Source organism: Betta splendens, chromosome 2 (assembly GCF_900634795.4).
Source record: "Betta splendens chromosome 2, fBetSpl5.4, whole genome shotgun sequence".
Classification (NCBI taxonomy): Eukaryota; Metazoa; Chordata; class Actinopteri; order Anabantiformes; family Osphronemidae; genus Betta; species Betta splendens.
In genome coordinates, this window is record NC_040882.2 from 16,265,571 (window position 1) to 16,286,840 (window position 21,270).

At 43.3% G+C, this 21,270-nt stretch overlaps 3 protein-coding genes across 6 annotated transcripts; 2 read left to right on the forward strand and 1 right to left on the reverse strand.

Moving 5' to 3' along the window:
* The first annotated feature begins 587 nt into the window (after window positions 1-587).
* LOC114849353 (zinc finger protein 239-like) lies at window positions 588-7,671 on the forward strand. 2 transcript variants are annotated; one of them, XM_029140714.3, is made up of 3 exons: window positions 588-638; window positions 4,362-4,560; window positions 5,340-7,671. In XM_029140714.3, exons 2-3 carry the CDS (start codon window positions 4,450-4,452, stop codon window positions 6,339-6,341), a joined length of 1,113 nt encoding a protein of 370 aa, XP_028996547.1. In that variant the 5' UTR covers window positions 588-638; window positions 4,362-4,449; the 3' UTR covers window positions 6,342-7,671. The 2 variants fall into 2 exon arrangements, with proteins under 2 accessions (XP_028996547.1, XP_028996536.1); XM_029140703.3 differs by having other exon boundaries at window positions 620-759.
* A 4,016-nt stretch (window positions 7,672-11,687) lies between these two features.
* On the forward strand, window positions 11,688-16,344 carry LOC114849373 (zinc finger protein 479-like). 2 transcript variants are annotated; one of them, XM_029140770.3, is made up of 4 exons: window positions 11,688-12,333; window positions 13,101-14,300; window positions 14,811-15,542; window positions 15,644-16,344. In XM_029140770.3, exons 2-3 carry the CDS (start codon window positions 13,396-13,398, stop codon window positions 14,821-14,823), a joined length of 918 nt encoding a protein of 305 aa, XP_028996603.1. In that variant the 5' UTR covers window positions 11,688-12,333; window positions 13,101-13,395; the 3' UTR covers window positions 14,824-15,542; window positions 15,644-16,344. The 2 variants fall into 2 exon arrangements, with proteins under 2 accessions (XP_028996603.1, XP_028996593.1); XM_029140760.3 differs by having other exon boundaries at window positions 11,692-12,333; window positions 13,101-15,542.
* Window positions 16,096-21,209, reverse strand: taf6l (TAF6-like RNA polymerase II, p300/CBP-associated factor (PCAF)-associated factor). 2 transcript variants are annotated; one of them, XM_041069345.2, is made up of 12 exons: window positions 20,893-21,209; window positions 20,154-20,322; window positions 19,954-20,040; window positions 19,704-19,854; window positions 19,570-19,620; window positions 19,349-19,443; window positions 19,194-19,268; window positions 18,829-19,049; window positions 18,550-18,682; window positions 18,283-18,411; window positions 17,162-17,658; window positions 16,096-17,081 (listed from the first exon to the last, which is right to left on the reverse strand). In XM_041069345.2, exons 2-12 carry the CDS (start codon window positions 20,298-20,300, stop codon window positions 16,730-16,732), a joined length of 1,938 nt encoding a protein of 645 aa, XP_040925279.1. In that variant the 5' UTR covers window positions 20,301-20,322; window positions 20,893-21,209; the 3' UTR covers window positions 16,096-16,729. The 2 variants fall into 2 exon arrangements, with proteins under 2 accessions (XP_040925279.1, XP_028996271.1); XM_029140438.3 differs by having other exon boundaries at window positions 20,664-21,209.
* Window positions 21,210-21,270: the final 61 nt, after the last annotated feature.

Consider the following 21,270-nt stretch of genomic DNA (forward strand, 5'->3'; position numbering starts at 1 on the left):
AAGTAACCTTCACCTGTAACGTTAGCCGTGTGTGTGTCTAAACAGACACATGTTGCAGCTCCCTACAAGTTATTCACAGACACAAGGTGTCACAAGGCATAAACAATTGCACCATATGCGTAAAGATAAACCAATATATTACTTGGTGCGTCAGTAAGACTGCTTCATCTAAAGCAAAATGTTTAGCCTGGTGAAAGCATTAATTTAAAAAAATAAAATAAAATAATCAACCTACAGACATACAAAGATAACACCCAAACATTTTCTTACAGATCTTAACATCTTAGGAGCCACAAATTGGAGGAAGAGGTCTAAACAGGTGCCAAAACAGTCATTGGTATGCTAAGCTAACCTAGCTAACTTAGCTCTCCTATGGCCACCTCACGTTCAAGACAGTGAAACAACCGGGGATTACACGTCATTAGCGACCAAAAATGATTTCAGATGTACATACTTCCATACTTTTACAGACCTGTAAATGAGGCATGGCGAGGTTACACGTTTTCGCCACAAGGGGGCCTCGACCCCGGAGTGTGACTGCGCAGCGGCCTGCCGCTCGTCCTCGACTTCAGTCTGGCTGAAGCGGAGGAGGAGAGCGGTCTGCTGTCGCCGGCTCATGTTCCTGTTTTCGTTTACAGGTCTGTAAAAGTACGGAAAAGCATAGATGTACATCTAGTGAGCGTGTGGGTGTTTGACTGGATGCTACACGTGTAAATCTTCCTCTAGACCAAATACTGTTGTTGGAGCCATATGAAGCAGGTGAGCAGGAACAGTTTGATTTCTCCACCAGAGTAAAACGAGCAGTTTTCTCGTTTTCCGTTTTTCGTCAAAACGAGAAAACTGGAAACGGCTTTAAATCCATGTATTTGTCTAGTTTATTCGTTTTTAACACGCTGCTTTGAGTAAATTCCATGCTTCGCTCATATCAAGAGAAACGAGAAAACGGATGTTGTTTGTATTTATCTTATTGACAACTTAACCAGAAGACGGCTTGATTTCAGTAAATGACGTCTGGAAAGGAAACTATAAATCCATTACTTAATTTGCGCGTGAGCACCAGCTTTCTGTCGTCGTTGTACTGTGTTTCAAAATAAGAGTCTCGCTTTCTTAGGCCGCGCGTCTGGCGTCTAACGTGCGTACCGTCAGAGCAAACCTTATAGCGAGAGTACAGAATAATTTCTGACTCTCTGTGGATGCGCTAATGTTATTCTATTTATGTGTACAATCCCCAGAGTAATTAATTAAAGTACTTTGGTTGAGGCCCAGTGGCCTATACAAATATTAACGCCACAAGTCAGTCAAGATGTGGCAACTACATGTCTGCACATATGCTGTAAATGAGCAAAACCATGACAGTAAACTTCTCATTCATAGAAATGTTGTCGTGTGGCTGCTGTGGTAGAGGCCTGGTCCAAGTAAAACAACACCTTAGTGGGCTAGTGCACTGGGTGAAAGGCTGATGGTGGTACGGGTGTTGTGGAAATTTCCCATAAATCCTGAAGTTGCTTCTGCCTTTTAACCCCTTTCTCTGGCTCTGGTGCAATGTCTCTCTGGACCACTAAAATTGTTTGTGTCACCTTATCTCGCTGTGAGTGAGAACGTTTACATTCTCACTCTTGCATCATCGTGTCTTGTTATCCAACACCAAGCTTCAGAGACGTGATGCATTCGGTTTTACGACCTTGGGTCTGGTGAGGAGTCAGATAGGATGGAGCCAGAGACCAGGGTGTAAAAGACAAACATATATCATAAACTATTAGTCAGTCAAATGGAACATTAGATGTTTAAACTTGATGTACAGGGCGCCAGAGATTAGTTGTTTCTGTAAGAATGTTCAGTATTGCATCTAACCAGCACATAATGACTGTGTTGGATAAGAAAAAGCACAGTTTTTCCCATTACAACGGGTCTGTGGCAGATATTTCCCAAAAAGAGGCAGATGAAAGAGTTGTTTTTTGTGATTTATTATAAAAATAAAGGAAAATAAAAATAATGTGGAAAGCAAATCAAAAACATGGATGTTGATTGTGCACATCAACAAACCGAAGTTCGGGGAGAACAGTGCACGCACCCCAAAGGTGTGATGCAAAGAGCCCACGATCCTCAAGTTGCTTCTGCCTTTTAACTCTCTGTCCGACTAGGGTGGAATGTCTGTGTAGCCCAATCAGACTGCATGCACCATCTCATCCTGGAGATGTTTACATTCTCACACCTGCATCACTGGCATCTGACTATCAGAGAGGAAGCAATAAGTCTCAACAGAGTCCATCAGGCAGAAACAACCATTGAACAATCTAGGTGAAATGTCGAATACATAAAACAGATGTAAGACAAAACATGAGATATTAATTGCAGAACATAAGTCATAAATCATATAATAACTGCATAGAATAAGGAAGAAACAATTTTTCCGATAACAGGGTCCTGTGAGTGTGTTAGCTGTCCAGCATTGAAATACACAGTTCCAAACAACGGGCTTTTTGTTTTTTTCCTGAATACAAAAAACATTTATTAAAGTAAAACAGATGATTGTACTGTATGACAATAAAACCCTAAATGACAAATTGCATAAGCAGGAGCAATCACACAATAAATAAAGTGGCAATTTTTTCATAATCACAACCCCAAAACCTGTGTACACGACCTCCATCCATTTCAGGCACAGCGTGGACCCATTCTGCCACAGCTCAGTGCACACTTTGCACCCAACAATACTCCTGCAGCGTGCTGCACACATGGAGCTGTCAGTGAAGCCTAAGTCAAAGTAAGAAAAGCAGTAGATAAATACTGTACTAACCTGTGTGCTGTAACCGCTGCATTCCTTTGATGGTTGTAATTTTATATGCACCACAAAGTATCAGTTTTCATGGGAAAACAACAGCAAAAACCTAATTACATCTTCACAAACTAATGTGAAGATATGTAAAGAGTTTGAGTTCCCCAGACTTTGCTTCCCTCATGACCTGGGAAGCATCTGATAAGTTCTGAATGTGTCTCACTAAATCCTCCAAGCCTTGGAAGATGTCAAGCAAAAAATCCATTTGATCCTTCACTCCCTGATTAGAAACGTCACTGCTTTGACAAGATGTGGAGGTGCAAATTGGATATAAAACCTGTAACATGTAACCGCTGGAAGCAGAAAGAATCTAGTTATGTACTGGATAGCAATCGGTATTGGACCGAGCTGTGTCATGGACAATACATTTACTTTTCAATCATAAGGACTATCTTTGGATCTGCTAATCAGGTGAAGCTACACAATGGTCAATAAGTATTTGGACAACACATAAAAACTTAACACCTAGCAAGCTAAGTGGTCTTTAAGGTTATGGATGTGGTAAACGGCCACTACAATATTTTACCTTGTGACCACAGTTACTGTATGTGCACTGTACCTCTTATAGAAGTCATAGAAGGTCATTTGTGGGTCATCCCCCAAACGATCTACTGTGCCCAACCCAGGATCTTTTAGAACATTTACAGTATATGTGCAGACATGTAGTTGCCTCATCTTGACTGACTTGTGGCGGTAATATTTGTATAGGCCACTGGGCCTCAACCAAAGTACTTTAATTAATACACATAAATAAAATAACATTAGCGCATCCACAGAGAATCAGAAATTATTCTGTACTCTGACAAACATACGTATGGGCCACACTTCTATTTACCCCTGTGGTCTGACCTGGTGACAGTCTACTGTATGTTTCAACCTGTTCACCCACCTGGACATCTGTGTCTCCCATCTTAATGGAATGGATACCATGAACATAAATGTATAGTGTAATGTTTAGAACTATGTTTATAAACAAGGTGTTCCAGTTTTAGAACAGGAGGAGCTGTTAATGTGTCTGAACTGGTAACACATCAGGTGGTTGTTTGTGTTGGCTGTCATGGCAAAGTAGTCAGGACCACAGCTCCCAGTAAGTCCAGTATCCCCCCCTACACACACACACAAATACACGCTATGAGCTTTGCTCTGACGGTACGCACGTTAGGCGCCAGATCGATATTAGATGATCAACTGAAATCAAGCCGCTTCTGGTTAATTTGTCCATAAGATGAAATACAAACCACATCCGTTTTCTCAAGTGACAAACGGAATTTAATCAAAGCAGTGTGTTAAAAACAAATAAACAAGCTGAAAATGGTGTTTTCAAAACCAGACAAATAAATGGATTTAAAGCCGTTTCCCATTTTGAGGAAAAAACAAGAAAACAACTTGTTTTTTTCGTTTTCCTAGCTTTTACTCTGGTGGGGAAATCAAACTGTTAGAACGTACACGGACCATTGCCACACATGTTTCTCACCAGATCTGAGAACTAAGTTCCTTACCATCACCCACATATTAATCATCATAGGATTATTTGGGATCTGGAGCCATCGTGGAGTTTGCATTCAGAGCGAAGAGCTGCTGAACTCAGCGACCTGAACCAATATAACCTCAAAATGAACGTCAATGAAGACAAATCCAAGACCACAAGCGAGCAGCAGGACCTGTCAACTAGAGGCAAGACGGAGAAGCAAAACCCCAAACACGTTGGTCCCACAGATCAACAGGTCGGTGCAGATAACTTCATCATTCAGTAATTAATATCTTTATCTTTAAATAGTAAGAGTAGATTACATATATGTGTGAAGTATGTGTATCTACATATCTATGTCTCTCTCTTGCTGTCTATCTGTGTGATAATGACATTAGAGCTCCAACAGCTGTAACAAAGCTACTGTACAACAAGAACTAACTATTGTCCAGGTCTACGATACAATGAGTCAATTACTGAAAACAGTTTCTATATTTGGTTCGTTTTTGGTGTTTGAGTTTCACGTCACATTTTTTGTTGTATTGTTTGTATTTGTGACATATTATTTATGTGTTATGTGTATTTTAATTGTATGTTGTTGTAGAGGCAAAAGATGTTGGAAACTGATGAATCACGCAAAGAGTCAATCAAAATTGTCTTTCTGTGGTTTATTCTTGCAAGAACAGAAGTACGCAAAGACGGTGAAGAGTTGCCCTGCAAGAGTGTAGTTCTGGAATCTTCCCCTGTGCCTCCCTAATATCTCTATTGTTGCTAAGGAGCTGTGATGTCTTATCTGCTCCGGGAGTTTCATGGTCATTCACAGCCCAACTCAGTGATAAGTGTAACATAGGAACAACAGGGTGTTTATACACTTTTAACTTCTTTCTTTGAGAGACTTCTCAGTGACTATAAGTGTCACATATAGAAGAATAATCAGAAGAGACAGATGTGTTCAGTTTTTGGGTATTGTAGCTATTTTTGTGTCATCCTGTGATTGAACTGCCTCACTCTTCTTCTGTATATCTTTCGCTTTAGATCCATATGGGAGGAGAGGTTTCAAGGCTGGATCACTGTCAGCAATGTAACCAAGCCTTCACTAGACCTTCACAGCTAAAGCTTCATCAGAAAGTTCACTCTAGGGAGGGCCCATATAGCTGTGACCAGTGTTCCAAAGCTTTTCCTACAAGAGGTAACCTTAAGACCCATCAGGAAATCCATACGAGGGCACAACTGTACACCTGCAACAAATGCCAAGCAACTTTCCACAGTTCACAGGCTTTTAAACTCCATCAACGTGCTCACAGTGGAGAGAAGCATCACTCATGTGACAAGTGTGGAAAAATGTTCTCTACATCCTCAGTTCTAAAAAATCATCAACGCATTCAGACTAAAGAAAAACCTTATTCATGTGAAAGTTGTGGAAAAACGTTTTCTAGGTCCTCAACACTGGAAATACACCAACGCATTCATACTGGAGAAAAACCTTATTCATGTGAAAGCTGTGGAAAAGCATTTTCTACATCCTCAATTCTAAAAATACACCAACACATTCATACTGGAGAAAAACCTTATTCATGTGAAAGCTGTGGAAAAACATTTTCTACATCCTCAATTCTAAAAATTCACCAACGCATTCATACTGGAGAAAAACCTTATTCATGTGAAAGCTGTGGAAAAACATTTTCTACATCCTCAAAGCTAAAAGAACACCAACGCATTCACACTGGAGAGAAACCTTACATTTGTGATCAGTGTGGAAGCTGCTTTGCTACGTCTTCAAGCCTAAAACAACACCTACGGATTCACACCGGAGAAAAACCTTACAAGTGTGATCAGTGTGGAAAAGGGTTCTCTCATTCCAGCAACTTAAACGCCCACCGGAATATTCACACAAGAGAAAGACTTTATTTCTGTGAACTCTGTGGAAAAACGTTCTTTACATCCTCAACCCTACAAAATCACCAACGTATTACACACTGGAGAAAAACCTTCTTTTGTCTCCTCAGCCTAAAACGTCACGAGCATGTTCAAATTTGACAGCACCTTCATTGTGTGGAAATACCTTCATCATATCCAGCAGCACAGCATTAGTTGTATTAGTCTATAGGAAAAAAACTTGGATGTAGAGGAGAATTAATCAATCTTAAATGTAGACAACATACTTTATGCACACAGGACGAAAGCATTATGGATGTAAATGAGAAGGGTTTTCCAAGATATAATTGCTTGCAAGGACCCTGGCTAACTCACACTTTGAATGAGCAACTCGATACATAAATGTCAGAGACACCATTATAGTTGCCACAAGTACCGAGGACACTGATTGGATTTGTACACAGGCCACAGAAACAATACTTACAACCAGACACCCGGAACGAGTCAGGCCTAAAATATTTACAATGGTGGACCTGGTCACAGACATAGGACTGTTCAAACATACAGGATGAAGGAAAGTCTCAAAGTCTATTTATTGTATAAAACATCAGATATGTACAGGCGTCTTCTAAACACTGCGACTTATCAGTTCATCAGTTCAGTTCTCCAGAAATTAACAACCTCTGTGGCGGCTTCATGATACTGTTCAATTCCAGTCTTTTCTCTGTTTCTGTGTGATGTCAACCATCAAAACAAAGAAGGTCACATGTGCATGTGACTTGACTACTACATTACATTGATTACACATTGATTACTACATGGCTGTGTTATGGGAAAAATATTTTTTTCCTTATTCTATGCAGTTATTATATGATTTATGACTAATGTTCTGCAATTAATATTTCTTTCTGTCTTACATCTGTTTTATGTATTTGACATTTCACCTAGATTGTTCAATGGTTGTCTCTGCCTGATGGACTCTAGCTCCCAAACCCAAGGCCAGGGAGCTGGGTTTTTCTGTCTGTTGAGACTTAGCACTCCTTCCTCTCTGATAGTTAGACGCCAGTGATGCAGGTGTGAGAATGTAAACATCTCCACACACAGCGACAGGGATGAGATGGTGCATGCAGTCTGATTGGGCTACACAGACATTCCACCCTAGTCGGACAGAGAGTTAAAAGGCAGAAGCAACTTGAGGATCCCGGTCCCCCCCGAACTTTGGTTTGTTGAGGTGCACGATCAACATCCATGTTTTTGATTTGCTTTCCCTATTATTTTTATTTTCCTTTATTTTCATAATAAATCACACAAAAGACAACTCTCTCATCTGCCTCTTTATGAGAAATTTCCACCTAAGACGATACAGTCTTCAGGAAACGACTGAAAGGGTTTTATTAGAGTTGTTGCAATAAATTGTGAGAATAAAGATAGAATCAAAATCTAATGTTCATTGTCCACAACATTCTGAAATAAATATTTCATCCAAATGCTACTAACGTGTGTGTTATTATAGGTCAGTCAATTAATTATTTGGACATAAGCTTCTTGGCATTATTAGAATCATGGTACTAGATAGGTAGTTACTCAGTGATTCCTCGTGACTAAGACCAGACAATATACAGATGTTTTTCCTCTGATCTTCCCACAGACACACCCCAGTCAGACATTTGAACACCAGCACACAGTGACGACATCTGTTTAAATAGAAACTCTATTGTCTCTGTAAACTCTGGGTGTTGTGAGTATAAACTGAATCCTCTTAACTGTTTGTCTGAACACTCAAACATCCTTTAGTACAGTGTGAGTTCTTCAAAAAGGCAGGTAAAGGGATAAATAAAAATAATGACAGAGGCCCTGGAGGAGGGCTGAGGCCAGGGGAGCTCTCCCTGTAACCCACAGCACTGGCCACAGAACCAGAATGACCCGAGACAGAGACAGAGTCTTCATCTTCAGCAGACGCTCTACTGCCACCTGGAGGACACACAGGACCATTGACAGGTGGCACCAGTGTTTAGCTTCGTGCCTTCTCTGAAACATTCATTTTGCTGCATCTTGGACATTGGAGTGACATAATTTGCAAGTTATTGTACATTTATGGTTTTTGCACTGACTCATTGTTCTGCTATTGGAGAGTTCATCTCAGACACAGCCTGCGGGAAGAAGCTGACTCCGTGTCTGGTGGTTCTGGTGGACAAAGCATTGTGGTGCCTACCAGAGGAGAGGAGCTTAAACAGTATTTGTACAGGGTGTGTGGAGTCATCAGTGGGGGGGGGGGGTAACCCACAGCACGGTGGATAATCTCCACCTTTATCTCCACAGTCTTGGGCATGTTTAGATGTGGTGCCGCCCAGCCTTACGTGCTGCCTCCTGATCCGTGGATACGTGGGTGGCGTGGATTCCAAGGGTGATTGTATTAAAGGCACAGTTGAAGTCCACAAATAGGATCCTGGCATATGTGAAAGGGGGATCCAGGTGCTGCAGGATGTGATCCAGTCCCAAGTTTACTGCATCATCCGCTGACCTGTTTTTCCTATAGGTGAACTGCAGGGGGTCCTGCAGACTGTGATGCCCTTCAGATGCCTCAGTACCAGCCTCTCAAACATGTCATGACCACGGACATCAGGGCGTTGCTCCTGTATTTTGTTCCTTTCTTGTAGGGTGGACCGTTTCTCTCTCCAGTCAAATTGCATATTACCACCACATCTCTGACGCCATATTTGGAGTACGTTTTTCGTGCTTTCACCTGGTCCAACTGGCGCCTCGCTATCACAGAGAAGGAGCAATAAAGGTCAAAACACAAAGAGGGAGAGCCTCTCGACCTTGGTTTTGGGGGAGTCAGGTGGGAGCCAGACACAGGGAGTGTAGTTGTGACCTATCCACAAAGTTCAATATTCAATTAAAATGACACTGATGCACCTGAGGCAAGTGTATCTTTAACCAGGCAAGCAAGGAGTTCAAACAGGAAAACAGGTTCTTTCATTCTTTCCTTAGCTCTGTCTCTCTGTTCAGCTCTGCTTTCCCCTTGTGCTTATCTCCTTTCCTCTCTGATCTCCTCCTTGCGCTGTTGAAAGAACTGTGTGCCAGCCCAGGTGCAGGCTGGTCCAGTTCCAGCCTCCTTGATTTATACACTCCTGTGCCAGTACAATCACTCATTAACAACCAACCTAAATACTTTTACTAATACTTCCTAAAATCTAGGTCAATTGCTGGGTGAGTTTTTATCTGCTTTTAAACCTTATCTGCTTCAATTAGTTATCACATCCATATAAAATAGTTTTTAAAAAATCCAATTAATTAAAATGAAATTAAAATAAAGTGCAATTGAAAACATTGGATTAACATTGAACCCGCTATTGGATTTAACGGAACTAGATCTTACTCTCCCAATCTGTGACAAATGAACAGTAACAATAATCACAACATCCCGCAACTCTCCTTATATTAAGTGTCTCACACTTACACATGCATATACATATAATGACACTTGGGCCTGCCTCTCGGACATGATCTGATCCAGTCTGGGTGGAATGGGGGAAAGGCTCACTCTCATTGTAGCCTCCACGCTTCAATGCTTCGTTGGATAGCGTTAGTCCACACTCAACACACTGGGCTCTGGTCTCTGCCTCGCTACCTCCGCTCATAAAGCCAAACTTTTTAAAGTCAGGTTTGTATTAGCGCACAAATTTAGCCTTTGAATGGAGGTCGGCACTACTTTCACCTTACAAGAAGTTACATTGCGGTCCATTATCGCAGAACTGTTTTTTGCGGCCCATTAGCTGCTGCTTACGGCCCAAGGATGGGCCGCGGCCCCACGGTTAAGAATGACTGGTCTAAGCTAACTTAGCTAACTTAGCTCTCATAACCAGGGGAATAAACGTCATTAGCGACCAAAAATGATTTCAGATGTGCATCTATGCGTTTCCATACTTTTACAGACCTGTAAATGAGGCATGGCGAGGTTACACGTTTTCGCCACAAGGGGGCCTCGACCCCGGAGTGTGACTGCGCAGCGGCCTGCCGCTCGTCCTCGACTTCAGTCTGGCTGAAGCGGAGGAGGAGAGCGGTCTGCTGTCGCCGGCTCATGTTCCTGTTTTCGTTTACAGGTCTGTAAAAGTACGGAAAAGCATAGATGTACATCTAGTGAGCGTGTGGGTGTTTGACTGGATGCTACACGTGTAAATCTTCGTCTAGACCAAATACTGTTGTTGGAGCCATATGATGCAGGTGAGCAGGAACGGGTCCGGTCCGTGTAGGTTCTAACAGTTTGATTTCCCCACCAGATTAAAGCTGGGAAAGCAAGGAAACGAGTCGGTTTCTCGTTTTTTTCCTCAAAACGAGAAAACGGGACTCGGTTTTAAATCCAATTCCGCGACTAGTTCTAAAAGCACCGTTTTCAGCTGGTTCATTCGTTTTTAACACGATACTTTGATTAAATTCAGTCTTTCGCTCATACCAAGATAAACAAGAAAACTGATGTGTTTCGTATTTCACCTTATGGACCAATTAACCAGAAGACGGCTTGATTTCAGTCGATATCGTAAGATAAGAAAATATAAATGCATTGCTTAATTGGCGTATGAACACCGACATCCTGTCGTAGTTGTACTCTATTCCAAAATAAAAGTCTTGCTCTTTTAGGGGGCTAAATTAATATTAATGATATATTAATAACGTGGTCTTGACATATACAGTAGAAATTATAGACATTAATTTTTGCAACAATAATTAGCCAATTATGTGGAAGAAAATTGAACTGCTGTGTGCCATGCCCTGTGAGAAAATGACAACTCATTAGGGTAGGAAAACCCCAATTATTATAATTACTCTTACATACAAGGAAAGTCTCAAAGTCTATTTATTGTATAAAACATCAGATATGTACAGGCGTCTTCTAAACACTGCGACTTATCAATTCATTAGTTCAGTTCTCCAGAAATTAACAACCTCTGTGGCGGCTTCATGATACTGTTCAATTCCAGTCTTTTCTCTGTTTCTGTGTGATGTCAACCATCAAAACAAAGAAACGCTCTATTGTACTATTGTACAATACATGCATGACTGTAGAATAAGATTTGTCGCATTCAGCAAAAAGTCAGAACTTTTTCTCCACTCTGACAAACACACATTCGGGCCCTACTTCTTCTATTGATCCCTGTGGACTGACCTGGTGACAGTCTGTTTCAACCTGTTCTGTGTCTTCCAGCTTAATCAGATGGATACACCCGTGCATATATAAACATAAATGCATAGTGTAATGTGCAGAACTATATGTATGGAGGAGCTGTTAATGTGTCTGAACACGCTGGTAACACAGCACGTGGTTGCTTTTGTTGGCTGTCATAGCAAAGTAGTCAGGACCACAGCTCCCAGTGAGTCCAGTAACTTAGTATTGTAACGAGACACCTCCCCACCACACACGCTGTAAGGTTTGCTCTGACGGTACGCACGTTAGACGCCAGACGCGCGGCCTAAGAAAGAGAATTTTATTTTGAAAAAGTACAACGACGACAGGAAGCCGGTGCTCACGAGCAAATTAAGTAATAGATTTATATTTTCCTTTCCAGGCGACATCGACTGAAAGGAAAGGCGTTTTCTGGCTAAGTTGTCCGGAAGATAAAATACAAAGAGTATCCGTTTTCTCGTTTCTCTTGATATGAGCGAATAACAAAATTTATTCACAGCACCGCGTTAAAAACGAATAAACGAGCTGAAGACTGTTTTTAAAACTAGACGCGGAATTGGATTTTAAAACCGTTTCCAGTTTTCTCGTTTAGAGGGTGAAAACGAGGAAACGACTCGTTTACACAGCTTTTAATCTGGTGGGATAAATCAAACTGTTAGAACGTACACGGATCGTTTTCTCGTTTCTCTTTATAAAAGTGACAAACTGCATTTTATCAAAGCAGCGTGTAAAAAACCAATAAACGAGTGGAAAACGGTGTTTTCAAAACCAGACAAATTGATTTAAAGCCATTTCCCGTTTTCTCGTTTTGAGGAAAAACGGTGGGGAAATCAAACTGTTAAACGTACAGACCGAGGATCTTTGTGAACCTGTTCGGGGAGGGAAGAGGAACTACTTGTCGCAGATCCTGTGTGCTCGTGACAGGCGCGTCATCATTATCCTTCCGCAAGACATTGGTTTTCTCTCGGGTTTGTGAGTATGAATATTTTTTTCCAGTTGGAGGCGTTACAACTACTTTCCATATTGTATATTCAGAAATGTGCCCCTTCCGGGACAGTTGTAGTAGCGTCTGAGGATGTTATTTTATTGCACTGCCACAAGAAATTGAATTTAGAAATTACTGCGTTTTTTGAGGGTCAGTGAGTGTGTCACCAAAAAATATTGTTTCCTAGAGTCCGTGAAAAGTGCAGTTCTGAAATCTCTCTCTCTTCCCCTTTAATATCTCTGCTAATATCTTGTTGCTAGGGAGACGAGGTGTGACGTCTTATCTGCTCCGGGAGTTTCATGGTCATTCACAGCCCAACTCAGTGATAAGTGTAACATAGGAAGAACAGGGTGTTCATACATTTGATCATTTTATAATTTTGGACATAAAACAAATAACACTACCCATTGAATTATATAGACACATTAAAGTTGTATCACCATAGAAAATACCTTCACATAAATGAAATTACCATTACAGTTGTGTATATTAAATTAAGAGGATCTGAAATGTGAGCAGGAAACCGTTTAAACCATTCTCCCAAAGCAGCAGTTCGCCCTCAATGCAGGCAACAAATGTCATCAGAAGCAGCATAAATTACTTTAAACTTCTTTCTTTAAGAAACTTTCCAGTGACACATATAAAAGTATAAACAGAAGCAACGGATGTGTTCAGTCTTTTGGTATTGTATCTATTATTGTGTCATCCTGTGATTGAACTGCCTCACTCTTCTTCTGTATATCTTTCGCTTTAGATCCAAATGGGAGGAGGGGTTTCAAGGCTGGATCACTGTCAGCAATGTAACCAAGCCTTCACAGCTAAAGCTTCATCAGCAAGTTCACTCTAGGGAGGGCCCTTTAAGCTGTGACCAGTGTTCCAAAGCTTTTCCTACAAGAGGTAACCTTAAGACCCATCAGGAAATCCATACAAGGGCACAACTGTACACCTGCAACAAATGCGAAGCAACTTTCAGCAGTTCACAGGCTTTTAAACTCTATCAACGTGCTCACAGTGGAGAGAAGCATCACTCATGTGACAAGTGTGGAAAAATGTTCTCTACATCGTCAAACCTAAAAATGCACCAACGTTTTCACACTGGAAAAAAACGTTATTTGTGTGAAAGCTGTGGAAAAACGTTCTCTGCATCCTCAACGCTAAAAAATCACCAACGCATTCACACTGGAGAAAAACCTTATTCATGTGAAAGCTGTGGAAAAACGTTTTCTAGATCCTCAACACTGGAAATGCACCAACGCGTTCATACTGGAGAAAGACCTTATTCATGTGAAAGCTGTGGAAAGACATTCTCTACATCCTCAATTCTAAACAATCACCAACGCATTCACACTGAAGAAAAGCCTTATTCATGTGAAAGCTGTGGAAAAATGTTCTCTACATCCTCATTGCTAAGACATCACCAAATCATTCACACTGAAGAAAAACCTTATTCGTGTGAAAGCTGTGGAAAAACATTTTCTAGATCCTCAGCACTGGAAATACACCAACGCATTCATACTGGAGAAAAACCTTATTCATGTGAAAGCTGTGGAAAAACATTTTCTACATCCTCAAAGATAAAAGAACACCAACGCATTCACACTGGAGAGAAATCTCACATTTGTGATCAGTGTGGAAGATGCTTCACTACGTCTTCAAGCCTAAAACGACACCTGCGGATTCACACTGGAGAAAAACCTTACAAGTGTGATCAGTGTGGAAAAGGGTTCTCCTATTCCAACAACTTAAGCGACCACCGGAATATTCACACAAGAGAAAGACTTTATTATTGTGAAGTCTGTGGAAAAACATTCTCTACATCATCACTTCTAAAAAAACACCAACGTGTTCACACTGGAGAGAAACCTTACATTTGTGATCAGTGTGGAAGATGCTTCGCTACGTCTTCAAGCCTAAAACAACACCTGCGGATTCACACTGAAGAGAAACTTTACAGGTGTGATCAGTGTGGGAAAAGGTTCCCTTATTCCAGCAACTTAAGCAGCCACCGGAATATTCACACAAGCGAAAAGCCCTTATTCCTGTAAAATCTGTGGATCTAAAAAATCTAAAAAAAACACCAACGTATTCACACTTGAGAAAAACCTTATTCGTGTGAAAGATGCGAAAAAATGTTCTCTATATCCTCAACACTAGAAATACACCAAGATATTACACACTGGAGAAAAACGTTCTTTCGTCTCCTCAACCTAAAACGTCACAAGCATGTTCACATTTGACAGAACCTTAATTGTGTGGAAATACCTTCATCATATCCAGCAGCACAGCATTAGCTGTATCAGTCTATAGGACAAAACTAGCTTCTGACACATCACTGTCACTGAACTATTCTGGAGAGTTTGGCCTCTGGGCTCCTCTGCTCTAATGGGGTGGAAGAGATGGTGCAGATGGACTGACAGTACTTCTGCTCCTCCTCCTCCTCACACTGTTCTTCACTGTGTGGTAGCTCATTGAGATGAAGCCCTTCCAGCTCCCTGTACCGAGGACCAGAGAGGAGTCTTAGCAGCGCACGGAGCTGGGGAACCTGCAGGACAGTGTCCTTAAAGGTGATGATCACCACTAGACCTAGCAGCAGGTAACCTATGGAGACAAAGACTTTAGGCTGTGATGGTGGGACATGTTATGTGTTTTAATAACTAACTTTCAAGAGTAAAGCCAATTATATTATTGCTTTGCAACACTTCACTGGTTCCTGCATGAAATTGATTTATGTCCAAAATCCAAAGTTCACTATGAAACATGATGAGGAAGATTAAACAGAACCGACGACGTCTCACTAGGTCTGCTGCTTTAGTCTTACATGTGGTGAAGAGTTCTAGTCTCTCCTTGGCTACTGGGCTCCAGCTTCTCCCCAGAGAGTCGCCCCCCTGACCCACGGTGCTGAGGGTGATGAAGCAGTAGAAGAGAGCGTCCAGGAAGCTCCAGCTGGGCTCCACCACACACACCAGGAGGGCAGGGAGGAGCAAGAGGAAGCACAGCAGGAGCACAAAGAGGAGGCAGGCGTGTGGGAGGGCGGCCTGAGTGGAGGGCAAACCCCAGTAAGTGTGTAGGTGGTGTAGGGGCCGGTGGGTGACAACATGGAGGAGAAGGCTGGACAGGAGGGTGAGGAGGAACAGGGTGAGGGGGATCCCCAGGCTGCAGTAAAGGATACAGAAGAGCTTGGCCTCAGGTGACTTGGGTGAGTAAGAGTCTGAACCTGAGAAGGAACATTTTTAACTGTAATTAATTAATCATTCACTTCTGAATTTCTGTTATCTTATTTTGTCATCTCACCCATAGTGGTCAGAGTGGCGATGACGAAGTAGAGTGATGAAGTAAAATCGTAGCGTCGGTCATCAGCGTCCGCCTTCAGGACGGCCACGTCGCTACGGTGAGCAGACAGCACCTTCCTCAGCAGCTCCCTCAGCCCGCTCTCCTCCACACACGGGTTCTCCTGCAGGAAGGAGCGACGCAGCTCCTCCACCTCAGCGCGCAGCTCCTCCTCCACGGGCCGCTCCACAGCCGTGAACACGGCGCCTCCCAGCAGAACCAGGAGCAGGTAACACAGGAGCAGGAAAGAAACAACGTTCACCCAGATCAGCGGCACCAGTAAAGACACGAGCCGGGCCATGGCGGCGTCTGGCCCAAGTGTTTGTCTACAGACTGCAACCAGACACCCGGAACGAGTCAGGCCTAAAATATTTACAATGGTGGACCTGGTCACAGACATAGGACTGTTCAAACATACAGGATGAAGGAAAGTCTCAAAGTCTATTTATTGTATAAAACATCAGATATGTACAGGCGTCTTCTAAACACTGCGACTTATCAGTTCATCAGTTCAGTTCTCCAGAAATTAACAACCTCTGTGGCGGCTTCATGATACTGTTCCATTCCAGTCTTTTCTCTGTTTCTGTGTAATGTCAACCATCAAAACAAAGAAGGTCATGTGCATCAGTGTGTGTGGTTTTCTGACCCATCCATTAAAATACTACGGTAACTGTTGTGTCCGTGACTTGACTACTACATTACACTGATTACACATTGATTACTACATGGCTGATAACATCTTCAGTAATGACTGAAAGTGTTTTATTAAAGTTGTTGGAATAGATGTCAGTTTTCAAAAAGTTAACGTGCGTTGTCTACATTCTGAAATAAACAGTGATTCCATATGACTAAGACCAGACAATATACAGTACAAATGTTTTTCTTCTGATCTTCCCACAGAGACACCCAAGTCAGACATATTTAACACCAGCACACAGTGACTTGACATGTGTTAGAACAGAAACTGTTCTCTGTAAACTCTGGGTGTTGTGATTATAAACTGAATCCTCTTAACTGTTTGAACAGTCAAACATCCCTTAGTACAGTGTGAGTTCTTCAAAGAGGCAGGTGAAGGGAATAATGGGAACATGTCCAGCGGCGGACAGGTTTGCCCACTCTGCCTATGACAGGCAGCTTGTGGGCGTAGGCACGTGGTGGGATTGCAGCAAGAGGTGCAGAAGGCGCAAAGGTTGTCTGAAAGGGACGGCGGCCTTGGCAACGGCGACCCATTTGTCGCCCACCAATGAGAAAGGAGAACACTGCAGGTCCCGTCTGAGGAGATGTGAAGCGAGCTTTGGGGAAAACATCTCGAGACAGACCTGCTGAGCGCTGACCTGAACGTGAGGAAGACGACCTGGATCGCTGCACAGATGAGGTGGAGGAGGAGGAAGAGGAGCGAGCCAGGGACCTTGACAGAGAAGAGAAAGTACATCAGTCAGTCCAAGGCAACCATTTCATGTTCTACAACTGGTTTCCTGTTGACCTCACCTCCCTGATCCTGTGACAGCCAGGCAGGGTGGGGGTGGATCGGTGCGAGGACTCCCATCTTGCCTGGGACTGATGTTGAGGTTGGCGGTCAGCTGGGGCATTTTTCGGGTAGTGTCAGGGTTGGAGGCAGGGCCAGGTGCTTCCTTCCTAGCCTCACTGAGCTGGGGGTGTGTGCATGGAGAGTAGCTGCCAAACCCTGGGCCTGTGCTAAATCTGACTGCCAGGCTGTCTCCAAAGAAGGAGTAGAGCTCAGAGTACATATCAGGGAGGGAAACCGGGGTCCATTCCTCCCAGGGACAACCTGCCCCACCCACCTGAAGATGGCTGGCGATTCCCAGCGCAGCCTCTGACAGAGGCTCTGGAGGAGGGCTGAGGCCAGGGGAGCTCACCCTGTAACCCACAGCACCAGCCACAGAACCAGAATGACCCTTGGGAGCCCCCTCTGCCGGCTGAGACAGAGACAGAGTCTTCATCTTTAGCAGGCGCTCTACTGCCACCTGGAGGACACACAGGACCATTGACAGGTGGCACCAGTGTTTTGCTTGGTGCCTTCTCTGAAACATTGTTCATCATTTCGCTGCATTTTTCTTCTGGATGTTGAAGTAAGACTTTTTTTTATAAGCCAACTGGGTTGTTTTACTTCACCGTTGTTCTCACCAGAGGGGAAATGCTAAATTTACTCTAAACATCATTTAAGTACCAGAGTTGGCATAAAGGGAAAGTGAACTTTGTGAAGTGGTGAGCAAATATTAACTTACATATTAACTCTGCTCTACATAATCTATCCACTGCACATTACTCAGAGTGGTGTCTAATTATCTCGTCAGTAAACCAGATGACGCGTACAGGCCAGGACACCATTAGCAATAAAGCCATGCAGAGATGGTCTCCAAACCCTGAAGCTATAAGACAAATTACTGACCCTCTGTTCTGTCCCTGAACACTATACACACATAATGTTTGGAAGGACTTGGGCATCAGAAACATTATATACACAGTACCAACACTAAAGTCATTAACAGGTTAAAGTTGTTCTGCTGCTTGGACTTAAAAATACATGAACAAACGTTCAGCAGCTGTAACTGAATCATGAAAAGACTTGGGATGATTACAGCACTGACCAGGATGGCGCCATACACCTTGTGTCCATCTGCTTTGACCTGGGCATTGGAAACAGAGTAGTCGTCCAAGACTGCCTGCAGGTTGGCCCAATAAGCAGGAAGGTGGGGAAAGAGCACTCTCTCAACAGCCTACCAACAGAAACACATGGATTACTAAAATAAAGATTTAAATAATACAAAATGTGCAGTAATAACATGCAATAGGTTTTTAACACACCCTAATAAATAACCCTAATAAGAATACTTTGCATATAGATGAGAACATACCTTCCACCCGAGGGCATGAAGCCCCACAACAGCTCCATAATGGGAGCAGAGAGGTCTCACTGGGTCTGACAGGACCTTCTGGAGGGACAGCAGGATCTGGTGGTAAAGACCACTCACCAGATCACCATGAGTCCTGGAGAGATAACACAATCATAAAAACAGAAGAAAACTATTGGGCTTTTACTGTAAACACAATAGACGTGTCTATCGTGTCTTATTGATGATACATCAGGCTTGGTCCATCTATCTGAACTCTGTGTCAGACTGTGGTAAGCTCACCAGAATATGTGGCTGAGAAGAAGAGCAGCATAGTCCCTGAGGGTCCAGTGGTCGTTGAGCGGGTTGATGGAGGCAGCCAGCGGCTCCAGGATGCAGTACATGACACTGGAGACCAGGCTGCGCACGTAGGAGCCCAGATATAGATAGGGGTTCTGGACTAGACTCTTAACCATGTGGAGAAGCCTGTTGAGCTGCTCCAGGTCATGGCTGACTGACTTCACCTGGGTAGAAATAAAATGTAAGACTTGGAAGACACATTCTAACCTCTCAAATCATTTCTACATTTTCCAATTTCTTCCCAGTGCTGTGAGTTTTATTCATTTTACAGTTCCACAAGATATGATGATGGAGTCAGTCAAACGTACCCCACTGATGACATAAACAAAGTATGGCAAAAGGGCAGCGATCTTGGAGTTGGACTGAAGGTCCAGTAGGGCCACCTGCATGAGCCAGAGGAAATATCAGGGCTTACACTCAATCCAGCTGTGGTGCACACCTGCCCATTTGCAGCTGCGTTTACCTTCATGAGGTGAGGGTCGTCTCCCAGGATGGCCCGTGTGATCTGCTGGTAGTACTTCAGCAAGTCGTCTGACAGAGACTGTACTGCAGTGGGAACTAGGACAATTCAACAGTCAGACAAGAGAACTGTTAAAAGAGATTGTGTGTGTACTGGAGGACCAAAGCTACTGATTCTGATTGTACTGATTCTGTGTGTCAGATATACTGTAGTGAGAGTCTGACCTGTCCCTTGAGGCTCCAAGTTGCCTTTACCATCCAGGTACGATACATTCACTGTAATTAAAATAAAAAATAACGTCAAACAAACCAAGATTTTCAACACTGGACAACGTGTCTCTGTGCACAGCGGGTCTTACCTCGCACCATGGTCTCAGCACAGCCTTTGGGAATATTGGTGGCCAGAGCCAACTCGACTAAGTTGATATCTCGATCCTCCACAAAGAAAAGTTCGCCTTCCTTTACAGAACGGAATGGGAGAGTGTCCTGTGCTCCGTAGCCACAGACGGCCTTGAAAACACGCACAGACAACGGGGCTTGAAGGCAGTTGTATGTATATGTACATTTACATACACCAGGCTGAGACCAACGAGGGTGGAGCACACTTACCTCCACGTTGCTCCATCTCAGAGCTCTGTTGAAGTCCTCCACCGTCAGCTTCCTCCTCTTGGCATGTCTCATGAACTGAGAGCTACTCTGTATCACCCACCAAAACAACAACACCAGCACATTATCATCGTTTGGATCCACTACAGGATCAATGCAAGCGCATTGTAACCGCATCGCCCACGTCCAGCGGCCGCACTGACCTGAGCCGCTTCCCTCAGCCGGTAACACACGTCCTCAGCCAGGCGTGCGGCCACGTCGTCGCCGAGCTCCACGCCGGCACTCTCGGCCATGAGTTTGACGGACTCCCGGGAGACCTCGGCGAAGCGGCGCTCCTCCCGTTCCGCCATGATCCCAGCTTCAACCCTGACACTGAAAAGACCGTCAGACCGTCACCGCATCCGGTAAAAAGCAGCAAGATTTAGCACAGTGCCCAATCCAGTCAGGCTAACGTCTGCAAAACGACTGAAAATACATTGGACAAATCATTTAGCGCGAACTTATGAAGATCATCAACTACTACTGTTGGTTTATATTCTATACGTGATCTCGCTTTCGAAGCGGTCAAATACAGGCTCTGAGCCCTTGCACTAGATTGTAACGTTAGCTAGCTACAATACTAACTACAAGCCGCCCAACTCAGGTCTAATAGCTAGCCGCTGGAAACAAAGACTGTGCAATGCAAGAAACCTGATATGTGCATCACCCTTTACCTTCTTAGAGTCAGAACAATCTTTAGACAGGTGGAAAGTTTACGCGTGCAGCTACAGCTATTCTCCACACACCGCGCTGCACTACATTGTCAGGCTAACGAACAGCGAGGACACATCCGCCACACCTTTCAAAATAAATCCACATCGGGAGCCGAAGTCTGTTTCGTAGTAGCTGTTGTGACAATTAAATAAAGCGGTGTGCTGCTCAATCGTTTTTTCAAACCGTTACCAGTAAATGCTTTAGCCAAAAACGACAAAATCCATCTTATTCTGGCCAACTGTCGATGCCTTAATACATTTTCCGTAAACTAGTGACGTACAGGAGGGTGAACGTCTGCGATTGGTCAGAAGAATAAACTACGAGTCCCCGATTGGTTCAACAGGGGTTCAGTCCTCTTAAAGGGGCAGACTACATTATGTTGCCCCAACAGTAGTCGCAGACGACTACGGGAGCTGAAGGACCTAGACTGTCCTAAGGATTGGAACAAACGTTTTGCGTCAAACTTTGCCTCAGAGGTAAGTAAGAAGTGGATAATCAAAAAAAAAAAAAAAAACAACAAAAAAAAAACCACTTAATGTCCTTAATGCATTAGTTGCCATTAATTTA

Excerpts from the sequence above, each read along its gene's own strand:
- LOC114849353 (XM_029140714.3), top strand. The coding sequence starts at position 4,450 with ATGAACGTCAATGAAGACAAATCCAAGACCACAAGCGAGCAGCAGGAC. Across the intron at positions 4,561-5,339 it reads TTGGTCCCACAGATCAACAG|ATCCATATGGGAGGAGAGGT; the intron begins GTCGGTGCAGAT and ends CTTTCGCTTTAG.
- LOC114849373 (XM_029140760.3), top strand. The coding sequence starts at position 13,396 with ATGTTCTCTACATCGTCAAACCTAAAAATGCACCAACGTTTTCACACT.
- taf6l (XM_041069345.2), bottom strand. The coding sequence starts at position 20,300 with ATGGCGGAACGGGAGGAGCGCCGCTTCGCCGAGGTCTCCCGGGAGTCC. Across the intron at positions 19,855-19,953 it reads TGAGATGGAGCAACGTGGAG|GCCGTCTGTGGCTACGGAGC; the intron begins GTAAGTGTGCTC and ends CGTGTTTTCAAG. Across the intron at positions 17,659-18,282 it reads AGGTGTATGGCGCCATCCTG|GTGGCAGTAGAGCGCCTGCT; the intron begins GTCAGTGCTGTA and ends TGTGTCCTCCAG.